Consider the following 20,955-nt stretch of genomic DNA (forward strand, 5'->3'; position numbering starts at 1 on the left):
AACGACACGGAGACGAGACACGGGTTCAAGGCGGTTCCCTCTGAAGCAAAAAAGCAGAACCCTTTAGCATTTCTTTTAGCAAGGGGGGGGGGGAACATGACGCACATGTATTTCCAAAGTAAAGCGAATAGGTTCTGGGGCGCACATTCTTCCTGGCACCCTCCTGCTGGGCTTTGCGCTATAACTCCCAGGGAGTTGTAGCGCAAAGCCGCTGGAGGGTGCCAGGCTGGGAAAATCCACCTTGCAGAATCGAACTGGCAATTCAAAGGGAGATTCCCAGACTTACAGAGCTGGCCAAACACACACACACACACAAAAACCCCCCACATGCACCAACAAACACATAAATGTCTTTGGCGGTTTGCAGGTTAGGGCACAATTGCAGAGTTCTCCCATATGGGGAAGGGGAGGGGGGAGAAACACCCTTTTCTCCCCTCCCCGAAAAAAGGCACTTTATGTCCAAAGAACCGCGGCAGGGAGGTGGAAAAATAAAGAAGCCAATATTGCTGTAGTGCAATAAACAATTACAACCCACGGAAAATCATGTCGGCGACAAGGGAGGCCGGTTTGCTTTTATCTTCCTTCCTGGCAGGATCAGGAATCTGAAATACAAGAGGAGAAGAAAAACAACAACTCTGTTTCAGGCACCAAGATGGGACGGGGTGAAAACGAGGTTTACGGGAAAATATTCAGCTTTTTCCCCAGGCACTTTGCGCATGCTCAGAGGGCCCCCGTCCCTTCCTTCCCGTTGGCAGAGGGGTCTTGGCAAGGCACAACCCAGCAGCCACAGGGCACTTAGAAAAGCCCAGTCCCCCCCCCCAAAGACGTCACACTATCCTTAATTTTTCTGCATGCAGAGGATAAACCCGCTATTCCAAACCCAGCCCCACAAGACCTCCCCCCAAAAAAAATCTCCGTAAGGGAGAGCTTCGTCCCCATAACCACGTCTCTTGGCGGACCCAGAAAGCGGCCAAGTTTCTGGAGCAACGTATAAAAAAGGAAAAAGGAGTTGTGTGTGTGTGCCAGGATTTGACCGCAGCAAAGCTCTCCATGGTATGAAAATTATAGTGTGGGCGCGACGGATTGGGAACAAGGTCCCAGTGTAATAAAAAAGAAAAGAAAACCAGAACGCCCAGCGCTGTGAGGGCCTGATCCGCTCACGATAAAGAGCCTCAGAACCTGGGAAGTCCTCAGGATCGGGCCCACCCCCGCCTCAACTGGGAAACTCGCAAGCAGGATTCGAACTCAAGAGCCACTCTTTCCCTGCTGTGGTTTCCAGAAACTGGCACCTGGAAGCCCGGTGGAGACAGAGCAGAGCCGTCCTGGCGACTGGTAGCCCTCTCCTCCTCTTCTGTGGCCATCCCTGCCTCCTGTGGCAGGGAGTTCCACAGTTTGTGCTGTGTGGAGAGGGAGTTTTCTTTTATCTGCCCTGAATCTTCACCGGATGCCCACGGATTCTCGTCTTGTGGGGAAGAGACATTTCTCCGCCTGCTGCTTAATGTCACCAACGTCTATCTTGTCGCGCTGCACTTGTCTTTTCTCTAAACGAAAAAGCCCCCAGTGTCACCATCACGGGGGGGGGGGGCTGAAGTTTAAGGGGGGGAGCAGAGAGACAGTGGGGGGGCTGCAAGAAGAGCTGGTGGGAAGGAAAGGAATAAGAAATAAGAGGGAGGGAGAGAAAGAGAAAGAGAAAGAGAAAGAGAAAGAGGAAGGAAGGAAGGAAGGAAGGAAGGAAGGAAGGAAGGAAGGAAGGAAGGAAGAAAGAAAGAAAGAAAGAAAGAAAGAAAGAAAGAAAGAAAGAAAGAAAGAAAGAAAGAAAGAAAGAAAGAAAGAAAGAAAGAAAGAAAGAAAGAAAGAAAGAAAGAAAGAAAGAAAGAAAGAAAGAAAGAAAGAAAGAAAGAAAGAGGAAGGGAGGAAGATGAAGGAACGAAAATGAGGATAAAGGAAAGAAGGAAGGAAGGAAAGGGGAGATAAAGAAAAAGGGTGGGAGAGCAGAGAGACAGTTGGGGGGGCTGCAAGAAGAGCTGGTGGGAAGGAAAGGAATATGAAATAAGAGGGAGGGAGAAAGAGGAAGAGGAAGAGGAAGAGGAAGAGAAAGAGAAAGGAAGGAGGATAAAGGAAGATAAAGGAAGGAAAGGAATATGAAATAAAAGGGAGGGAGGGAGAGAAAGAAAGAAAGAAAGAAAAAGAGGAAGGGAGGAAGATGAAGGAAGGAATGAAAAGGAGGAGGAAGGAAGGAAAGGAGAGATAAAGAAAAAGAACAGAAGAAAGAAAGAGGAAGGAACGAAGGAAAGAAAGAAAAGAAGGGAAGAAATATGAAATAGGGAGGGAAGGAAAGAAGGGAAGGAATATGAAATAAGAAGGAGTGAGGGAGCTTTTGTGGCACATCCCAAAAAAGGAGTGAGAGGAAAATAGGTTAGAGGAGAGAAAAGGAAAGAAAGGAAGCCCTGAAGACTGGATGTGGCCCCCAGGCCTCCCTAGGTGGCCCTTGGGACTCTCTCCAAGGCCACGCCCCTCACAGGCCTTGCTCCGCCCCTTCCTCTGGTGATTTCCCAGGCCCTGAGAGGATGGAGAGGGGTGTGCAGAAACAGTCCCCCCACCTCCTACCCTCCCGCATTCAAAGGCGAGAAGGAAAGAATGGGAGGGAGGGAGGAATTGGGGTGGGGGGGAGAGGAGCAACGGGGGGAACCCCCCCCCCCCGCTCTCCAGGGACTGCAAGGCAGCCTCAGCTGTCGGAGGAAGCAGATAAATATAGAGAGGAATTTTAACAGGGCAGGTGAGGATTTGGGGAGCTGGGGGAGGACGTCTTATCTTCAAGGCCCCACACACCGGGGGGGGGGGCAGCCAAGCATGCAAACAGGTTTCTCCCTTTCCTAGAGTGCAGAGAACGAGATCTGCAGGGCCCTGGGGGGGGGGGGACGACATCATTTCCCCCCAAGCTGGTGCTCTTCTTCGGGGCGGGGGGGGGGGGGCAAGGCCTGGTGCAACTACAGCCCCCACCCTTTCCCCAACCAGATGCTTTTGCCTGGGGAAGGGGGCAGCCACCTACGAGATCCACACCTACTGCAATGGGCTCTCAATACGCGCCCATTTCACAGCCGGGGGAAACTGAGGCCAAAAGGGGGGCTTGCTCCTTTGTGGGCAAGGAGAGATATTATGGGGTGCAGAGCGCTCTGGAAATAACTCAGGTCGCGCCTGGTGGGGGGCAGGAGGGGACAGCCAGCGAACGATGGGAGATTAAGGACTGATAAAAGCACTTTTTTCACACGAACTACGGAACTCCCTCCCACTGGAGGCAGCAATGGCTGTAAAAGAGGACTGGACAAATTCATACAGGGGAGGGAGGGCTATCGATAGCCACCGGCCGCAACGGCTACGCTCCGCCCTCCGCAATTGGAGGCAGCGATGCTTCCGGATTGCTTGTTTCCGGAAACCGCAGGAGGGGAGAGCGCCGCTCCTGTGTTCGAATCCTGCTTTCGGCTTTCCCCCGATGGGCACCTGGTTGGCCCCTGTGAGAACAGGATGCTGCACTAGAGGGGCCCACTTTGGTCTGATCCTGCAGGCCCTTGAAGAAATCTAAGAACCGACACCTCTCTCTTAAAAGCAGAAACGGGTTTGTATTATGTCTCTGTAGAGGTGTGGGGGGGGGGAAATGTGGGGCTGGATGATTAAAGCCTGACGTGGCTCAGGGCCTCAATACGTTAAGGACCCCCCTCTCCCCATACGAAGCGCCCCGGACCCTGCACTCTTCTACGTCCCCTCCCCCCCAAGAGGTCGGCAACAAGAGAACGGGGCCTTTACGGTGGTGGCTCCCATGCTCTCCATAGAGAGGCTTGCCTGCCGCCTTCATTACATATATTTAGACGCCAGGCAAAAACATTTCCCTTCAATGGCCTTTGGCCATGAAATAATCTATGGCCTGTTAGAGCTGGGGGGGGCGGGGGGGCCTGTTATGATGATTATTTTAGAAGCTGCATTATGTTTTATTATGGCGCTCTGTAAAATGTGTTCTTAATGCTGCACACTGACCTGGGATCTTTTGACAAAGGGCAGTATATAAATTGAATATATTTATTATTATTATTAATTATTATTATTATTATTAGGCAGTCAGGGCAACAGCCCTGTCCCCCATTCTACCCACTCCACATTTCTCCCAGGCAACTGGCATTCTGTGGCAGGCCCCCTCTGAAGCAGGAAGTAACGTAAAAGCAACTAATTTATAATGATCGATCAATCAATCAATCAATCAATCGGCTGTGGCCATCAGGATTGGCCTAAGTCACCTTTAAAAGCCCCCAAAGCAAGCCAGTGACCAAGCCCTACATCATGTGTCAGGGAGTTCCACGTGCTAAGCAGAGCACAGAGGCCTCAGAGAGGGAGGAAAACGCCTCTCTCTTTTGTGCTCCTGCATGGGGTTTTTTCCCCCCCAATCCAACCTCTGAAGCCCGAAATGCTTCTGCCGGTCACCAGAGGGGAGGCCCCTGAGAGCCCCCCGCCCCAATTGTGTCTGGGGATCTTGGCCCTTCCAGGGTGGCCTCAGCTTAAACCTTAAAACATTCACAGCTGTGAAAACACCTCTCCAAATTAAGAGACCTGAAATTAAGACGGTCGCGGCTCTAAGAGGGGGATGGAGGCCGGCCAAGATTTTTCAGGTCACCCAACCCACGGCCAACTCCACCGCTTGCAATGCGAGAGGCAGCGGCGGGCTAGTGGTTAGAGTGCCGGACCAGAACCTGGGAGAGACCAGGGTTCGAATCCGCCCCCCCTCCCTGCAGCTTCCAGCACCTCCACAAATTTGCCTTCTAAAGCTATCTGGGTTGGTGGCCGTGGCCGCTTCCTGTGGGAGGGAGTTCCGCGGGTTAACTGCGTGCTGCTTTTTTTCATCTGCCCCGAAGCTCCCGACGTTCAGGTTTCGCGATATGCCCACGAGTTCGAGTGTTGCGCGAGAGGGGGGGAATACTTCCTTCCATCCACGCCGGGCTCGAAATTTAAGAATTTTGTAATTTCTGCACCTACTTGAGCTCCCCGTGGGGCGAAGAGGGGAGCTAAATGCAATTGAATAAATTAATATGCAGAAGCTGGACATGGTGCTCAGCCCAAATGCAGAGCCAGATTTCGCCCGCCCTCGCCCCCCTGCCATGAGGAGAGCGCAGGGGCCGCGGAGGAACACCTGGGTGCGTCGCCAGGGGTGCTCCTGGACCGCGTTGTGCCACCAGGTGAGCCTCGCGGCAGGTGCGCTGCAAGGGAGGCGGCTGATAAGGGAAGGCAAACATGCCCCAGGCCTTGCAGGGAGGTTTGGAAATCACCGTGGCTAAGGATGGAAGGAAGGAGTCTTGACTCAGGCCAAACCCAGACGCTTTTCTCGCTGGGCAGAGGAGGGAAGATGCTGGCGTGTCCCCAAAATCCCCCGAAATTGCAGGAAAAATGCTTAAACGGGTTTAGAGAAAAGGCAAACAAATGGTGGCGCTGCAGAAGTTTGCAAAAAATTATGCCCAGCAGGGAGAAAAGGGATGGGGGGACGGATGTTTTCTGCCCTCTTTCGTAACACTCGAACTCGTGTGCATCTCACACAGCTGAATGTTGTAAGATGGAGGGGGGGGAGATATTTCAGTCGGGGAGTATGACAGATAAAATTAGTTAGTCTCTCGATGTTTAATTGGTAGGTTTCTCCGGCATTTCTTTTCAGGAGGGGGGGGGGATACAGTAAAAACCCAAATGGGCGATTGAGATGGAATTTAACTTGTAAATATATTTTAGAAGTTTTCTCTACAGAGCCATGACGTTTATAAATTTTAATTAATTGACCGCCTGTTTTTATGTTCTTTGTATACTGTGTTAGTTTTAGGATGTTAGCTGCCCTGAGCCCTGCTCCGGCCGGGGTACAAATAAAAATTTATTATTATTATTATTATTATTATTATTATTATTATTATTGAGATTCCAGAGGTGATTGTTAACTACACCTGCTCTTTATTACTTATTAAAATGTATGTCTGCAAAAAAGAAAAAGAAAAAGAATGTTGGAAGATGAAAGAAAGCATGCGGTTGAACTACGGAACTCATGTCCACAGGAAACAGTGACAGCCACCGACCTGGGGGGGGGGGGCTTCCGAAGAGGATGGGACAAACCCACGGAGGATGAGGAGGGGGCTCTCGATGGGCTCCACTCTGCCTCCACAGCACTGCTTCTCTGGATATAGAGAATGCTTCGAGACAAATTAGGAAGGCCGTGCTTTAAGAAAAACAGATAGCTGCGCCGGAAGCACAGTATCTGTGCCTTTCGACCTGCAATTCTATGGCCTTGGAAGGGGGCAGACTGTCCTTCGCTGGAGGGTTTTAAGCAAGAGGCTGGGTGGGCCCCCCGTCGCCAGCGGTTCTGGAGCTGCGACTCCTGCCCCGCAGGGGGTTGGACTGGATGACCCTTCTTGGGGGCGGGTCCCCTCCCAGCAGTTCTACAGCCAAGGGACCTCCAGGCCACAGTGTCGAAGGAGAAGCGCCCCCCCCCCCAGCTCTAGGGACACGGAGAGCATCCAAGCTAGGAGCGGCAGTGACCTTTCTCCCCTCCACCCCCTAAAAAAAATCACCGCATGTTTCTCAATGCCGCCAGGCTAGGAATAGACTTTTAACAGCCCCTAGTAAATGCTTTCGCGAGAAGCCTGCCTGTTTACCCGGGAGAGGAGCAGCCGCGGAGAGAGGTAAGTCTCTCCGCGTCAGCAGGTTTCGTAGAATCACCGGATTTGTAAAGTTGGAAGGGGAACCCGGAGGCCATCTAGCCCAACCCGCGCGCCCCCGCAATGCAGAGAAATCGCGGCTGAAGAATCTCGTGACAGGTGGGCACCCAACCTCTGTTTAAAAGCCTCCAACGGAAGAGGCTTCATGAGGAAGAAGCGCACAGCTTTAAGCAGACACGGCTTCCCCCAGAGAACCCTGGGAATTGTAGTTCGTTAAGGGTGCCGAGAGGAGACCCATATCCTCATCCCTGAGGTTCCCAGGGAAGAGGAATTGCAGGTCTGCGAGGGGAGAAAGGGAGTCTCCTCAAAGCGCGACTCGCAGAATGCTTTGCGGGCAGGGGCCTTTATGGCTTTGAGTCTTCATTCTCGTTTTTTGTGTTTTTACCCAAGTGTTTTTATGCTGCGAACTGCCCCGAAATGTTGGCAAATTTAACAAATAATGGAACGGAACGGCCGAACTTTAAACAGATGCAGCCGTCCTTGCCACACGACCCAAGCACCCTCTTTGCCACGCTGCAGAGAACGGCTGCGTGGCGTATCGATAGATCGCCCAAAACTGATTTGAAGTCCACATCGCGATATCGGTTTCAGAGTTTTTGACCTGGCAACGTATCATGAATCACGATGTGCATCAGGGCTGGGCGATATGTATCTTCCAAAACTGGTTTCAAGTCCGTATAGTGAGATCAGTTTCCTAATTTTTGATATGGAGATACATTGAAAAATCATGATGTGTGCCTGTGTGCTTTGCAAAAACCACAAAGCCAGAAAATGCCTCTAGGCAGCTCTGTCCTTATTTCAGACATCGCGATACAGTCGTACCTTGGTTCTCAAACGCCTTGGTGGTTCCCAAACACTGAAAACCTGGAAGTAAGTGTTCCAGTTTTCAGAAAAAGAAAAAAAAAACTTGGAAGCTGAACGTCTGATGCTTCTGTCTAATCAGAAGCTGCGCCTTGGTTTTCGAACATTTCAGAAGTCAAATGGACTTCCAGGAAGGATTAAGTTTGGCGGCGTTTTTCTTTTTGCTATTTATTTTGCGTTTTTTGTTTTCGAGGCTTTTTCGGTTAATTTCTTTTCGTGACTGTGCGGAACCCAGTTCAGCTACTGATCGATTGTGTGAATGCGGAACAATGACTACCATCAGCGCAGGTAAGAATTACTATTTTTTAAAATTTTTATTATCATCTACAATACTGCCTTATTTATTTTATAGTACAGTACGTTGTTTATTGCCTTCATTTTGTGGATCCGTGGTCTCGTTAGATAGTAAAATTCATGTTAAACTGCTGCCTTAGGGGTTGTTTTAAAAAGTATGGAATGGATTAATCCGTTCTGCATTGCTTTCTATGGGAAAGCGCGCCTTGGTTTTGGAACACGCTTTGGTTTTGGAACAGACTTCCGGGACGGATTCAGTTTGAGAACCAAGGGACCACTGTATACCAGCACATTGCGATGTTTAGATGGTGATACAGGCAAGTTGTGGGAAACCAGGCCTTAGTGCTGAAACCACTCACCTGCCTCCTCTGAGCTCGTCTCCTGCCCCCGGAGCTCCCCAGAGCGGTGGAAGTCGATGCTGGCATAGCTGTGGATCACCCCAGCCGGGGCGGGCACCGCTGGCAGACGCAGGACAGGCGCCGCCTCATTCGCCAGGTCCAAGTCGATGTAATTCAGGCCCGGCTCGACCTGCGCCTCTCCGGGCCGGGGCCCTGCCCCATTCCTCTCCGCCTCGGGGAACGTCTCCGAGCAGTGCCTCCTCCTCCCTTGCGTGCGGGCACGTACCAGCCGGGCCCCGGGCGCCATCTCGGCGTAGTTGTCGCCCACTGCCCCCGGGGCGAGTCCCTCCGGTGCGGGCCCGGCCGACATGTTGATGTAGTCTGCGGCCGCCCACGACCCGAACTCGATGCCGACGTACTCGCCAGGGCTGCGGGACGGCGGGGCCGCTTCCCGGCACGCAAAGAGGGCCCGCGGGTGCCCGCCCGCCTCCTCCAGGCTGTCGGAGCTGGTGGAGGAGGAACCGGAGAGGTGCCGGGGGTCGAAAGGGCGCGGCGCGGCCTCCGGGACGTGCTTGAAGGAGCGGGGCAGGGAGAAGAAAGGGGCGCCTCCGGGCAAGGGGCTGCGCTCCGGCGGGGTGCTGGAGGCCGAGTGGCTAGCAGGAGACATGTCCATGTAGTCTCCGCCGGCGGGGGATTTGGCCCACCGGGCCGCCCCGTCCGGGGAGCTGCTGCCGCTGGGGGACATCAGCATGTACCCTCCGCGCTCCCGAGATGGCGAGGCGCTGCCAGGCGCCATGGGGACGTAGCCGCGGTCCTCCGCGGACACGCCAGGCAGCATGGCCATGTAGCCGGGGTCGGAGCCGCGGAGGTTGAGGCCTTCCGGGTAGCTGGCGGAGAAGGCGGGCGGCTTCCTCCGCGGCAGACCGGGGACCTCCTTCTCCAGCGCCACCGGGGGCAGAGAGGCCCGCTTGTTGGCCTCCGCCGCGGACGCCCACCGTGCCAGCAAGGCGCTGTCCGGGGATGCCCTCTTGCCCATGGTGACGTAGTCTAGCTCGCCTCCCACCAGCAGGTAGGCCAGGGGGTCGGGCGTCCCGGCAGGGCGGCACTCGCCCGGGCTGGAGCCGCCTTCGTCCGACGAGACGGCGCTGTAGTCGCTCAGGGAGCTCGGCTTCCGCGGCCCGGACGCCTTCGGCACCCCGGGCACGTGGGGAAGGCAAGGGGTGCTCTCCGGCCGCGGCCGCCAGAGGATGGTGCCCTGGGCGGCCGGAGGGTTTCCCGGGTGCTGCCGCCGGGGTGGCACCGAGATGGGCGTGGAGGCCAGCGGCTGGCTCTTGGCCCGCACCCGGAAGTCGTCGCTCAGCGCCTTCATGGCCTCCAGGATGGTCTCGTGCATGTTCTGCGCCACCACCAGGTCCTCCACCTGCATCCACAGCTCGCCGGGCCCCGTGGCGGCCGAGCGCCCGACTTCCATGAAAAAGTAGTTCTCCGAGTGGCCGCAGCGGCGGACGCTGAGCAGCTGCAGGACCACGGCGGCCACGTCCGAGTTCAGCCGGACAAAGTCGATGGTCTTCTCCGTGAGGCAGAGGAGGTAGACGCCGGCCAGGTTGCGCGTGTGGCCCAGCCCCCGGGGGCGCAGGCTGACCTGCCAGACCTCCTTGAAGGGCGGGTGCGGGGAGGAGGCAGAATCGCGGCCGAGGGGCTCATTTCCTGCGAGAGAGAGGAAAAGGCGAGTGAGAAGGAGGCCGTTGAGTCAGCTGCAGTTCCTGCCTCGCAGGGGGTTGGGCTGGATGACCTTTGGGGGTCCCCCTCCCAGCTCTTCTATGATTCTGCAAAGAAATAATTGTACAGGGGGAATGTACCCCTGCAAGGCAGTAATCTCAACTAAAGCATACATGATGGTGCGTAGAGAAGTTCCTCTCTCTTGACTCAGAAGGCACACCAACCAAGCGGAGTGTTGGAGGAGGGTTCAGGGCAACCACGGAATTGTAGAGCTGGAATGGGTTCCAAGGGTCATCTAGTCCAATCCGCTGCAATGCAGGATTTTTTTTATCCAACGTGGGGCTCAAACCCACAACCCTGAGGTGGTGGGTCTCATATCCCAGCTCATAGTAGTGGGAAGCAGACCAGGCCAGGTGGAAATGAGCAGAGGCACTGCAGACGGATTGGGGCTCAACGACCCTTTGGGTCCCTTTCTGACGGTCTCCTTCAGCTCACTGCAGCCGGATCCCGGACAGACGGCCATCCCACCTCTGCTTAGAAACCTCCGATGAATCATAGAACTGCAAGGTGGAAGGGGTCCCGAGGGGTCATCTATCTGAACCCCCTCAAGCAAGGCAGGAATCCTTCCGCCAGCCGTCCCTGGGTGGCCGCAAACTACCGACCTTCTGATTAAAAGCAAGATGCACTGACCCTGGACAGAGAAAAGGAAGCGCACAGTTGACCTGTGGAACTCCCTGCCACAGTAGACAGGGGTGACCACCAACCTGGATGGCTTTAAAAAAGGACGGGACAAATTTATGGAGCAGGAGAGCTATTGGTGGTGACTGTCCACGAGGGCTATGCTCTGCCCTCCACAATTGGGGGCAGCGGCGCTTCCAAGGACCAGTTGCTCTTGCACTCAGACCCTGCTTGCGGGTTCCCCCCCTCCCCCCAGGAAAACCCAGCACATCCCACCCAGACTCCTCCAAAAGGAGCTGGCCATGTGGCAAGGAGTGCCTTGGTTATTCAGTGGGCTGGGGGGAGGGGGGAGAAGAGGAAGGACAATGGGTGGGGGGGCACAGAAGGTGAAGCCAGTGGGCGGATGGAAAGAGAAACGGGTAAACAGACCCAAAAACAGCAGGGCGCCCTGGCAACAACCTCCGGACGCGTCACCGGTTGCCGGGGAGACTCCGGCAGGATAATTCAATGCCCCCCCCCCTCGCCAACCTGAGGTTAACTCAGGGGTTCGGGGAGAGAGCAAATGTTTAAGCTGAACAGTTCGGAAACAAGAGGAGGTGGAGAGGCAGGTGGGGGGGGAGAGGACAGAAGATGCTCAGAGAGAGAAAAAAAGAACTACCAGTTCCCAAGGGGGGGGAGAGAGATGGGACAACGGGATTTCATAGGGGGGTTGTGCCAAGAGGCAAGGGGGCGGCAGTGGGGCGTTGGAGGTGTAAAATCCGAGGAGCGCAGAGTCGGAAGGGGCACCCAAAGCTCATCTAGTCCAACCCCCTCCCACTCTTGCAAAGCAGGAGTCGCAGCCGACGTTGCAAATGACCCCCAGGGCTTCGGGAAGCTGGCTGCAGCTGGATCGCGTCCGTGCATTTCAGCCGAGCGGTTAAACCAGGCTGCGTTTTTAATAAATGCGCAGCTACCCATTGCCGCTTTCGAATTTTATCATTCGATTCCATCGCGGGCCAAGTGCAAACCACCGCTCAGGGTAATAATGGGTTTTCTGTAAGGGGCGCCGAGGATGGGGTTGTGGGACCAAGGTGTGTGTGTGTGTGTGTGTGTGAGGGGGTAGGCCTCCCCACCACCACCAAAAATGGGACCCAGAACTCCCCATGCGCCAGGAGAACCCAGGAGTCCTGGGGCCTGCCTCTCTGTTTCTCTCTCTCTCTCTCTCTCTCCCTCCCAGGAAAGTCAGCCTTCACCCCCCAAGGAATAGTATATGGGGGGGAGGAGAGAGAGAGAGAACATTATGTACCAGGCAGCGCATACCAGCTGTGCACACAAACATACATCGCCCAACACCGCAAGCTGCAAAATTGGAAAAGGGGAACGAGGGTTCTCAACGGGGGGGAGAGATTGCACCCAGGATAATTCTTGCAAGGGAGAAGGCTCTGGTCTCGGCGACACCCCCTCCGTGCACCCGCAGAGGCCAGCGCTTGGCACGGGACCCTCCTGACCCAGTTCCAAAGTTTGCCCAGAGCTGTGCGACGGCTCCCTGGCAGACCGCCCCCCCCCCAATGCCCACGCCTGCAAGCGCTTCTTGGCCAGGATACGGCTGGCTGGCCTGCAAGAGCTCTGATCTAGCCCAAAGGTCCCGGGGAAACCTTTGCTCCCAAAGCAGCCTCAAGCCGGGGGGAGGAGGAGGAGGAGAAGGGCGTCATTATCCCAAGTCAGGCCAACAGGTAGCTCAGTATTGCCTGCACTGGTTGGCAGCAGGGGGCGGCACCTCGCCAGGGTGGGTGCAGTGGCAGGACTGAATCCTGAAACCTTCTGCAGGTCTAGCAACCGCGCTGCTACTGAACTACAGCCCTTGCCCAGCCAGACTCTTGGGTCCCCCTAGCTTAATATTGCATACACTGGCCGGCAGCAGCAGCAGCAGCTCTCCAGGCGGGGGGCGGGGTCCTCTCTCCCTGCCGTACCTGGAAATGCTGTTGGGAAATGAACCATGGGGCCTTCTGCATGCCAAGCAGGTGTGCAGCCAAACCCCCTAGGAACAAATCAAGGTTCTAGCCCTCATTGTTTCGGATTAAATAAGGACATAGGAAGACGGTGCCGAGACAGACTCTAGGTCCGTCTAGCTCAATATTGTCTACACTGGCCGGCAGCCTCCCTGGCCCAGACCAAAGAACTATGCCTGCAGAGGAACAAGACCCTGGGGGCAAGGAGGAAATAAATAGCTTGATTAATTAGCGGGGGGGGGGCAGAGGGGGTAAACCAAAAAGGTTATGCAGCAGCCCGGGAATCATGCAAGGGGAGCAAAGCGCAATGGTTAGAGCAGCCTTCCCCTAACCTGACACCCTCCTGCAGGCTGATGGGAGTTGTCATCCAAAAAAGCTAGAGGGTACCAGGCTGGATCAAAGCACAACAAAATGGGTGTGTGTGGCGGCGTTACAGCGTGGGTAGGGCCCCCCAAGGGCCATCTAGTCAAACCCTGTGGCCTGCAGAGGATGTGTTTGTTTGTGTGCTTTGAGGACCATCAGGGTCTCTGCCCAGATCTTGGGCTAGGAGACTCGTTGAATCACAGTACCGCGGCAGGTGAGAGGGTCCCCCCAAGGGCCATCTAGCCCACCCCACTGCAATGCACCCCGTGTCTCTAGCCCTGTCACCTGCTCCCACCTGGAAGCGAGAAAAGTAGACCCCCAGGCAAGAGGCGGGTGTCTTTCCCAGCCTTTCTGGGATCAAACTGGGAACTTTCTGCATCCAAAGCAGTTGCTCTGCTGTACAGCTACGACAGCCCTTCGGTGCTGGCCATTTCTGACATTTATATCCCAAACTTCTCTCCAAGGTGTCAGGGCAGTGGCGTACATACCTGCCCTCCCCCATTTCATCCTTGCAACAACCACCCTGCAAGGTAGGCTAGCCTAAGAGCGAGTGACTGCACACACACACACACACACACACCCCGGTCTCTCCCAGGTCCAGCGCTCTAACCACTACGCCACGCTGTCTCTCCAAAACAGCTGGAGGGCACCCAGGTTGAGGAAAGCTGGCCTGGGCATCGGAATTAAGATGCAGAAGGTCCTGACTTTATCACATACCGCAGTCTACTTTGTGAGGCTGCCCCTCCAGGAACCCCTGGGGGGGGGATCACAAAACCACAAGTTTGGAGGGGGCTGCTAAAGGTCCTCTAGTCCAACCTGCTGTGTGGGCGGAATCGCCAGTTTAAAGGGTCGCAAATGTGGGCTTGCAGGAGGAAACAGACTGAAGGCAGCTTCATGGAGTAGAGCAGTGTTTTTCAACCTTTTTTTGGGCAAAGGCACACTTGTTTCATGAAAAAAATCATGAGGCACACCACCATTAGAAAATGTTAAAAAATTTAACTCTGTGCCTATATTGACTATATATAAAGTAATTCTCTTGAATTTTTCAATTTTTCCCACGGCACACCAGGCAACATCTTGCGGCACACTAGTGTGCCACGGAACAGTGGTTGAAAAACACTGGAGTAGAGCCTCCATAGCTCAGCAGGGTAGAGCCTCTGCCTCTCGTGCAGAAGGCTCCATGTTCAATCCCTGGCAGTATCATCAGGTATGGGTCTACCCAAAACCAGAGAGCTGCTGCCCGTCTGTGTAGGCAGTACTGCAGTAAATGCACCAATGGGCCATAAGGGGGGAGGTTTTTGGCTCGGTGGCAGGACACCTGCCTGGCATGCAGAAGGTTCAGCCTCCAGGGAGGGCAGGGGAAAGACTCCGGAGAGCCACCGCTGCCATTCAGTACCAGGCAGTATTGAGCTAGGAGGGCCGATGGCTGGCCCCATATAAAGCTTCCTATTGCGTCGCTCGTGTAAGTAAGCCACGCTTCTGGTGGGGAATTGAGGTCCCAGGGCCAATCCCTGGAGAGCCACTGCTGCCAGCCAGTGTGGGCCATGGCCTGATCCGAACAGGTTGCGACAGCAGCACCTTAAGAATAAATGGGAAAAAATTAAGAAAGCCCCCCCCCCCCAAAGACATGTTTGGCTTAAAAGGCTGAAGATACTCCAAGAACATAAGGAGAGCAAACCTAGTCGAGGATCCTGGTTGCACAGTTGCCAAATGCCCCTCACAATTAAAGAATCAAGATAGACTGCCTCTGGGCCTGGAGGTTCCACAGCAGTATCAGAACAGCCCTGCTGGATCAGGCCGGGGGGTGGGTGGGTGGGCATCTAGTCCAGCACCCTGTCCTCACAGTGGCTGAAAAATTGCCTGTGAGAAGCCAGAAAGCAGGATCCGAGCAAGAGAGGATCTCTCCCCTTCAGTGGTTACCAGCAAGTGGGATTTGGAAGATGCCTCTGATTGTGGAGGCAGAGCAAAGAGACACCCTGGCTAGCAGCCACTGACGGTCCTCTCCTCCTCCTCCAAGGATTTGCGCAGTCCTCTTTCAAAGCCTTCCAAACGGGTGGCCAGTCACCCCTGCCTCCTGCAGCAGGGAGTTCCAGAGCTGGAGGAATTCCCCCCAGCGCAGGCCAGGCTGAGTGGCATGGGTCAGGGTTTCACAGATCGCATGCCGCCCCTCCTGCAAACATAGACCCCCCCATCCCACCATAGCTGTCAAGTCTCCCTTTTTTTGCAGGAAACTCCCTTCTTCCAAGCCGTTTCCCGCTGCCATCCCTTATTGTTGATATCCCTTAAATTTCCCTTATTTCCGGGAAGGAGAGTTGGAGTCTGGGGACTCCTTGGGTCCCTGCCTTTCTCCGCCCTGCCTGCCTGCCTGCCTGCCTGCCTGCCTGCCTACCTCACAGGACTGTTGTGGGGATTAAATGAGGACTAGGACCAGGGAGCTCCTTGGAGAAAAAGGTAGAATATAAATACCTAATAACAAACAGACAGACAGATATATAAAGAGACGAATGTTTCTCGGCAACAGGTGCTCAGATTAAGCATTGCTGCCCCTAACTGTAGGCAGAGCAGAGCCAACCTGGCCAGAAGCCACCAGTGGTCCTCTCCTCCTGCATGAATTGGCCTAATCCTTTTCTAAAGCCATCCAATTTGGTGGCCATCGCTGGTCCCTGTGGCAGGGAGTTCCAGAGGTTAACCGTGTGCTGCGTGAATAAGTGCTTTCTTTTCTCTGCCCTGATTTCTCTTTCCTGGGAGCTCTTTCCTGGTGTAAATTAATTTGTTGCCTGGGGGGGGGGATTACCGCGGCGTGGACTGTCCCTGAGAACCGTAGACTGTCCCCGGGACAGGTGAGGGTGCTGATCCCTTATTTTCGAATCCTAAACTTGACAGCTATGCATCGCACTCACCCTTGGAGTGCAGCTCCACCAGCGCCGTGTACCACGCCTGCTGCTGTTCGGCGTCCTCGGCTGCCACCCCAAAGGTGCCGTCTCGCCCGTAGAGCACGACGAGGTGCCTGTGCCGGGCGTCGGCCCGCTTGTTGACGTTGAGGGCGCTGGCCAGCAGGTAAGTCCTCTTTGGGCGCGAGCACAGGCCCCCCGCCCGGAACTTCTTCTCGTTCTCGTAGTACTCCAGCCGAGGGGGGCCTCGGTCGCTGCCGCGGCGCAGGACGAAGAAGCGCCGCCGGTGGGACTTCTGCTTGCGCAGGTAGCCGCACAGGTGGACGTCTGAGAAGGCGGCGTCGGCGGTCGCGGAGGGGTCCATGGCCGCGGGGACACTAGAAACCCTCTGCCCAGCTCATGCCAAGGCCCTGGGAGGTCCTTCTCCGGGGGAAACGGACGGAACAGACTCTCGCTAATAAAGCGACGGACGGGGCAGAATCATCCAGTGTGATATCCTGAATACCGGAAAAGTTCGGGCACGTTAGAGAGAGACGGAGGCCAGTTTTGGTGCCCGGGATGAGGCAAGCCAAATCCACTCCAGAGGACCCCAGGGCACAGTGGGGACTGTCTCGCTGGTTCAGGAAGGGATGAGGAGGGGTAGGCCAGCTATATGCCCATGTAACCAACAAGAGAGACCACCTTTCAGGTGGAATGGCAAAAGGTCCTTCTGAAGCTGTGCCGAGAGGTCCAGAGAGAAGAGGAGGATCACATCCCTGGAGCAGCGGGTCATTCGTTGCAAATCGGAAAGAGTCTCAGCGAATCGCTTCAAGGACCCCTCCGCCCATCAGGTTGGCACAGAACAGCTTCCCTTCTACCTCTCAGGCTCAGGTATCACCAGCTCTCTCTCTCTTTCTCTCTCTCCAGGTGCCAGAGATGGAGCCTGTTTCTTCTTTCTAGAGGAAAACACACACACACACAAACATAAATGAGTGTGTCAGCCAAGTTCTTCCAACTCTAGCAAGTTGCAAAGTTACAAAAAAAGAAGAAGAGGGGAGGGAAAACCGACCAGACGCCCAAAGCGTGTTTGTAACCTGGACAGTTTTTGCCACGATCTTCTCCACACACACACACACGCTCCCAAAAAAAACCTTGTTTGCCTTGGAAGGAGAGTCCTTTTCCAGCAGACAAAGTCTCCTTTTTTTTTTTTTGCAAAAGCTGCCGCTTGCAGTTTGATTCTAATAAAAATCACATGCGAAGAGAGCAGGAAGGAGAAAATAAATCATCCCCGTTTTTTTCCATGGCAAGTGCGGGAGGAGTGTGGCGCTCTCTGGTCTTAGCAGCTGCTAAATAAAATAAAAAAATGTTTGCGCTCAACCTCCCACCCTTAAAAGAAAGGGGGGGAACAGATTCATAGCAAAAAAGTCTTTCAGGTGCCATTATTATCAATTATTAATTATTAATTATTAATTATTATTATTATTAATGGGATGGAAACAAGGAAGGAGAGGAATCAGGTCATGTGACTGTTTATGGGTCTCTCATTAACTTGGGTTTGCCTGGGGTGGGGGGGAAATGTGCTTTCTATGCACACACCCAACAGAGAACTTCTAGAGGGTTTTTTTTTTTTGCATCATCTCAAAACTGCAGATCGAAAAGGAACTTTAACAGGGAACATCTGCTCCAAAGGGGGAAAAATGTCAACCACAATCGCTGGCAAAATTTGGGATTGTGTGGCAAACGTCAGAGCTTATTTTGCAAGTTTATGGATGTCCCTTCCTACAAAGCAGGGGGGGGGGGAAGTATTCCACTGAATAAAAACAGGAGCGATTTATAACAGCGCTGAGGCACCGCAGAGAATCAAACACATACGACTACTCCCGATGTACCCAAGTGACACATATACACGTGAACAGAAAATAAAGTCGCCTTTAAACCTGCAAGATGAGGCTCCCCCCCCCCGGAGTAATGCACTCCGAAACAACCAAACTGGGTGAAAGGCGCGCGCGCGGTGGGGGGGGGGAGGGAGGGAGAATTGGCCAGTTTGACACACATGCGCGGAGGGGGGGGGAAGTGTCACTTTTATTTTTTATTTTTGCCAAGTGTTTTGCAAGAGCAACAAAAAAAAAGGGGGGGGAGCTGGCTTTTCAAGCGCAGAAAATGCAGCTGGCCTTTAAATAAATAAACAAGTCTCCGATTCGCTTCCCAAACCCTTTTCCAGAAGGAGAGGGGGGGAAAAGAAGGGGGGGAGGAGGGGCGCGCGCTCCAATGGTCACCAAAGATCTGCAAGAGGAACCAGCAGAGGAGGAGGAGAAATGCAGAGCGGCAAAAAAAAACTTGCGAGCCGCTTCTGCAGCCGCCTCTAGCCAAACAAGAAAAACAAATTATTTAAAAAGGGCTGGGGAGGAGTGCGGGGTTTACCAAACCAGGGGGTTTTTTTTTCTCTCTCTCTCTCCACCCCCCCCCCTCCACCCGCAAACACACAGGCGCAAACGCACCTTCCTCTCCTTTTAAATCGCAATTAAACCTCTCCTTCAATCTTGCTGCAAGGCGCAGCTACCATTAACCTGGCCGCGGCTTGCAATCCTGCGCCCTTCCGCCTCTTTCCTCCGCGCACCTAAGGGCGGCTGCAGCTGGTCAGTGGCAAGCGGTTTTTTTGGGGGGGACGGGGGGCGCTCCCCTCTTGCAAGCTGCCGTCGCCAAGCAAGGATGGTTCTGCGCCTCTTCTCCGCAAATCGACCACGTGCCTCTCTCCTTTCTCTTCCTTCTTGCAGCAAAGAAACCAGGATTTCCTCCTTCTCCTCCTCCTCGACGTCTTGGATCTTTAACTCCGCTCCCGGGTCCGGGGAGGCTGCGAGGAATTTGGAGAGGCGGCTGGGCGCGCCGGGGAGTCCGCGGCGCCCTTTACGCAGCCCGGCGCGGGCCGACGAAGGCTCCTCCGGGCCCCCCCACTTTGGGCACCCTCCCAGGCTGGTTTATATCCTCATGCAAACTGCAAACAGAGCCATGCCCGCCTGCCCTGCATTTATACACAGCGCTGGCTGCGGCCAACGGAGGGCGGCTGCGCGGTCCTAGCGCCCGCGGGGTCTCGGAGATGCGCGCGGCATGCGAAGGCGCGACGAGCAGAGATGCGCGCAGTTTGCAAAAGGCGTCGACTCCCAAGACCCGGGCAGGGGCGGGGAATATATATATCGCGGGGGTGTTGTTGTTTTTTTTGCACGCGAGGCGCACACGTATTAACCCCGGGGCCTGATCCAGCAGGGAGTTCTCCTGCTCTGAAATAAAACGGGATTTGCGCGAGTGAGCCTTGCTGGATCGGGCCCGGCATGGGTCAGATCTGCAGCCTTGTAGATAACGACTCCTTCACTGGAGCCTTAAAATAACGGGGATTCTTTAGCAGTTTTTCCTACATTGCAGGGGGTTGGGCTAGATGACCCTTGGGGATCCCTCGCAACAAGACAATTCTATAAACTTTCTTGGGAGTAGGACCGCTAAACTCAGCCCTGCTTTCTAATTCTTCACGCCTCCCTCGCCTTCCCCCCCCTCTTTCCAACACCCCCCTCCATATTCTAGTTATTTATATCTTTTTCCAACATTAGAAATCTGCCCAGGGGCCCCTGCTGGATCACACCACAGAGTCAAGCACACCCAGCTAAAATGCAGGGTAAAATCTAGTCCCGGAAGCCTAGACTACTGCAGTGTGCTGCCCGCCTTGGGCTGCCCTGGAAGACTGTTCCAGAATGTGCTGCTGCCCTCTCAAAAACTGTTTTAACCCGTGAGGGTTCGGGGGGGGGGGAACCCACTGCGCCCAGTTTGCATCTGGGCCAACCCAGGCTCTGGTTTTGTCTCTTTAAAGCGCTGCTGGGGGGGGGGGTGGCAACCCGGAGTTGTCCAGAAGGCCTGCCCCACCCCACAAGCTCTCCCTCCGCCGCTGAAGTCCTTTTGCTTGGCCATCGCAAGCTGAGAGAGAAAAAACATCGGTCCTCGTGGCCTACTCGCAGGTCTTCCGGAAGAGGTAGAACAGGACTGATTTCTGCATTGCAGGGGGTTGGACTAGATGACCCTTGGGGGTCCCTTGTAACTCTTAAAATCCTAACTTCTTCTCCTTCCTTCCATCCCTCCCTCCCTCCCTCCTTTTTCTGGCTCCCCACCCCTGGCGCCTCCCCCTCCTCCCGGTTCACCCGCTGCCTAATCTGCGCGCCAAATCCACTTTCCCCTCAATGGGTTAGTGTAAACGGCCGGGAGTGGCTCCGAATCGAAAGATTAGATCCGGATTTCGAGGCAGACGGGGCCCCGATTGCAAGGGCAGGAGGGCGCATGAATGCGGCGGCGGCGGCTTGCACAGGCGAGCAGCAGCCCGGTCCGCACCCGGCTGTGGGCAGCACCGGGGGGGACGGGGGACGGCGCTCCTCCCCGGAGGCGGCTGAATCAGGCGCGGGCCAAGCTGGACGTCAGCACCGGCGGCTCTGGTGTAGCCTCCGCTAGCCAATCCGCAGGCGGCTCCGGCTCTCCTTGCGCAATGTTGCCACCCAGCGGCCAATCAGAGGCGGCCTCCGCGCTCCCCTCTCCTGTCGCATGAGCTCCCCCATCGAACACGTGTGTGGCTGGCTGGTTGCGTGTTTGGGGCGCGTCGTCTGAACGGGGGACGGAGGTCGACAGCCAGGACCCCTGGGGTTGCAGTGTGTGTGTGGGGGGGTGATGACAGAGTCGTGACGTCTTTAGCGCACACACCCTTTCCAATTAAACCTTCCATTTTGTTGGCTCCCCTTTGGGCTACACAAAACACGTGTGGATGCAGCATACGGGATCATCACCTGCCGATGCCCGCGAATAACGAAATCCATAATTGCAGGGGAGGTTCGCTGGAGGCGTGTGCAATAAATTGGGTACGGTCAATTAATGCAGATTTTTATTCTTATTTTTAAAAACGATTTTCTGTGGATGCAGACGGACGTAGCCTTTCCCAAAAATCGATAAGTATAAATGAAGAAGAATTATGACGAGGTATCATTATGACGATGCATTCTTAGTAAAATGTTGAAGATATAATTGAATGTAACTATATAATTGAATTTAATTTCTTTTTTCTTTTTTCAGGAGAAATGGTTAT

At 54.7% G+C, this 20,955-nt stretch overlaps 1 protein-coding gene across 1 annotated transcript; it reads right to left on the reverse strand.

The window, feature by feature from the left end:
• Positions 1–279: 279 nt before the first annotated feature.
• LOC117059165 (insulin receptor substrate 1-like) lies at positions 280–16,343 on the reverse strand. Its single transcript, XM_033170716.1, has 5 exons — positions 15,876–16,343; positions 13,129–13,155; positions 10,278–10,288; positions 8,249–9,899; positions 280–602 (listed from the first exon to the last, which is right to left on the reverse strand). The coding sequence occupies exons 1-5, from the start codon at positions 16,228–16,230 to the stop codon at positions 595–597; spliced, it is 2,052 nt and encodes a 683-aa protein (XP_033026607.1). The 5' UTR covers positions 16,231–16,343; the 3' UTR covers positions 280–594.
• Between the last annotated feature and the right edge of the window lie 4,612 nt (positions 16,344–20,955).

Source organism: Lacerta agilis, chromosome 14, assembly GCF_009819535.1.
Source record: "Lacerta agilis isolate rLacAgi1 chromosome 14, rLacAgi1.pri, whole genome shotgun sequence".
Taxonomy (NCBI): domain Eukaryota; kingdom Metazoa; phylum Chordata; class Lepidosauria; order Squamata; family Lacertidae; genus Lacerta; species Lacerta agilis.

Bases quoted from the DNA above. Each gene is read 5' to 3' on its own strand.
- LOC117059165 (XM_033170716.1), bottom strand. From the start codon at position 16,230: ATGGACCCCTCCGCGACCGCCGACGCCGCCTTCTCAGACGTCCACCTG. The intron at 13,156-15,875 runs GTGAGTGCGATG...CGAGTCTCCTAG, and splicing joins GGTGGAGCTGCACTCCAAGG to CCCAAGATCTGGGCAGAGAC.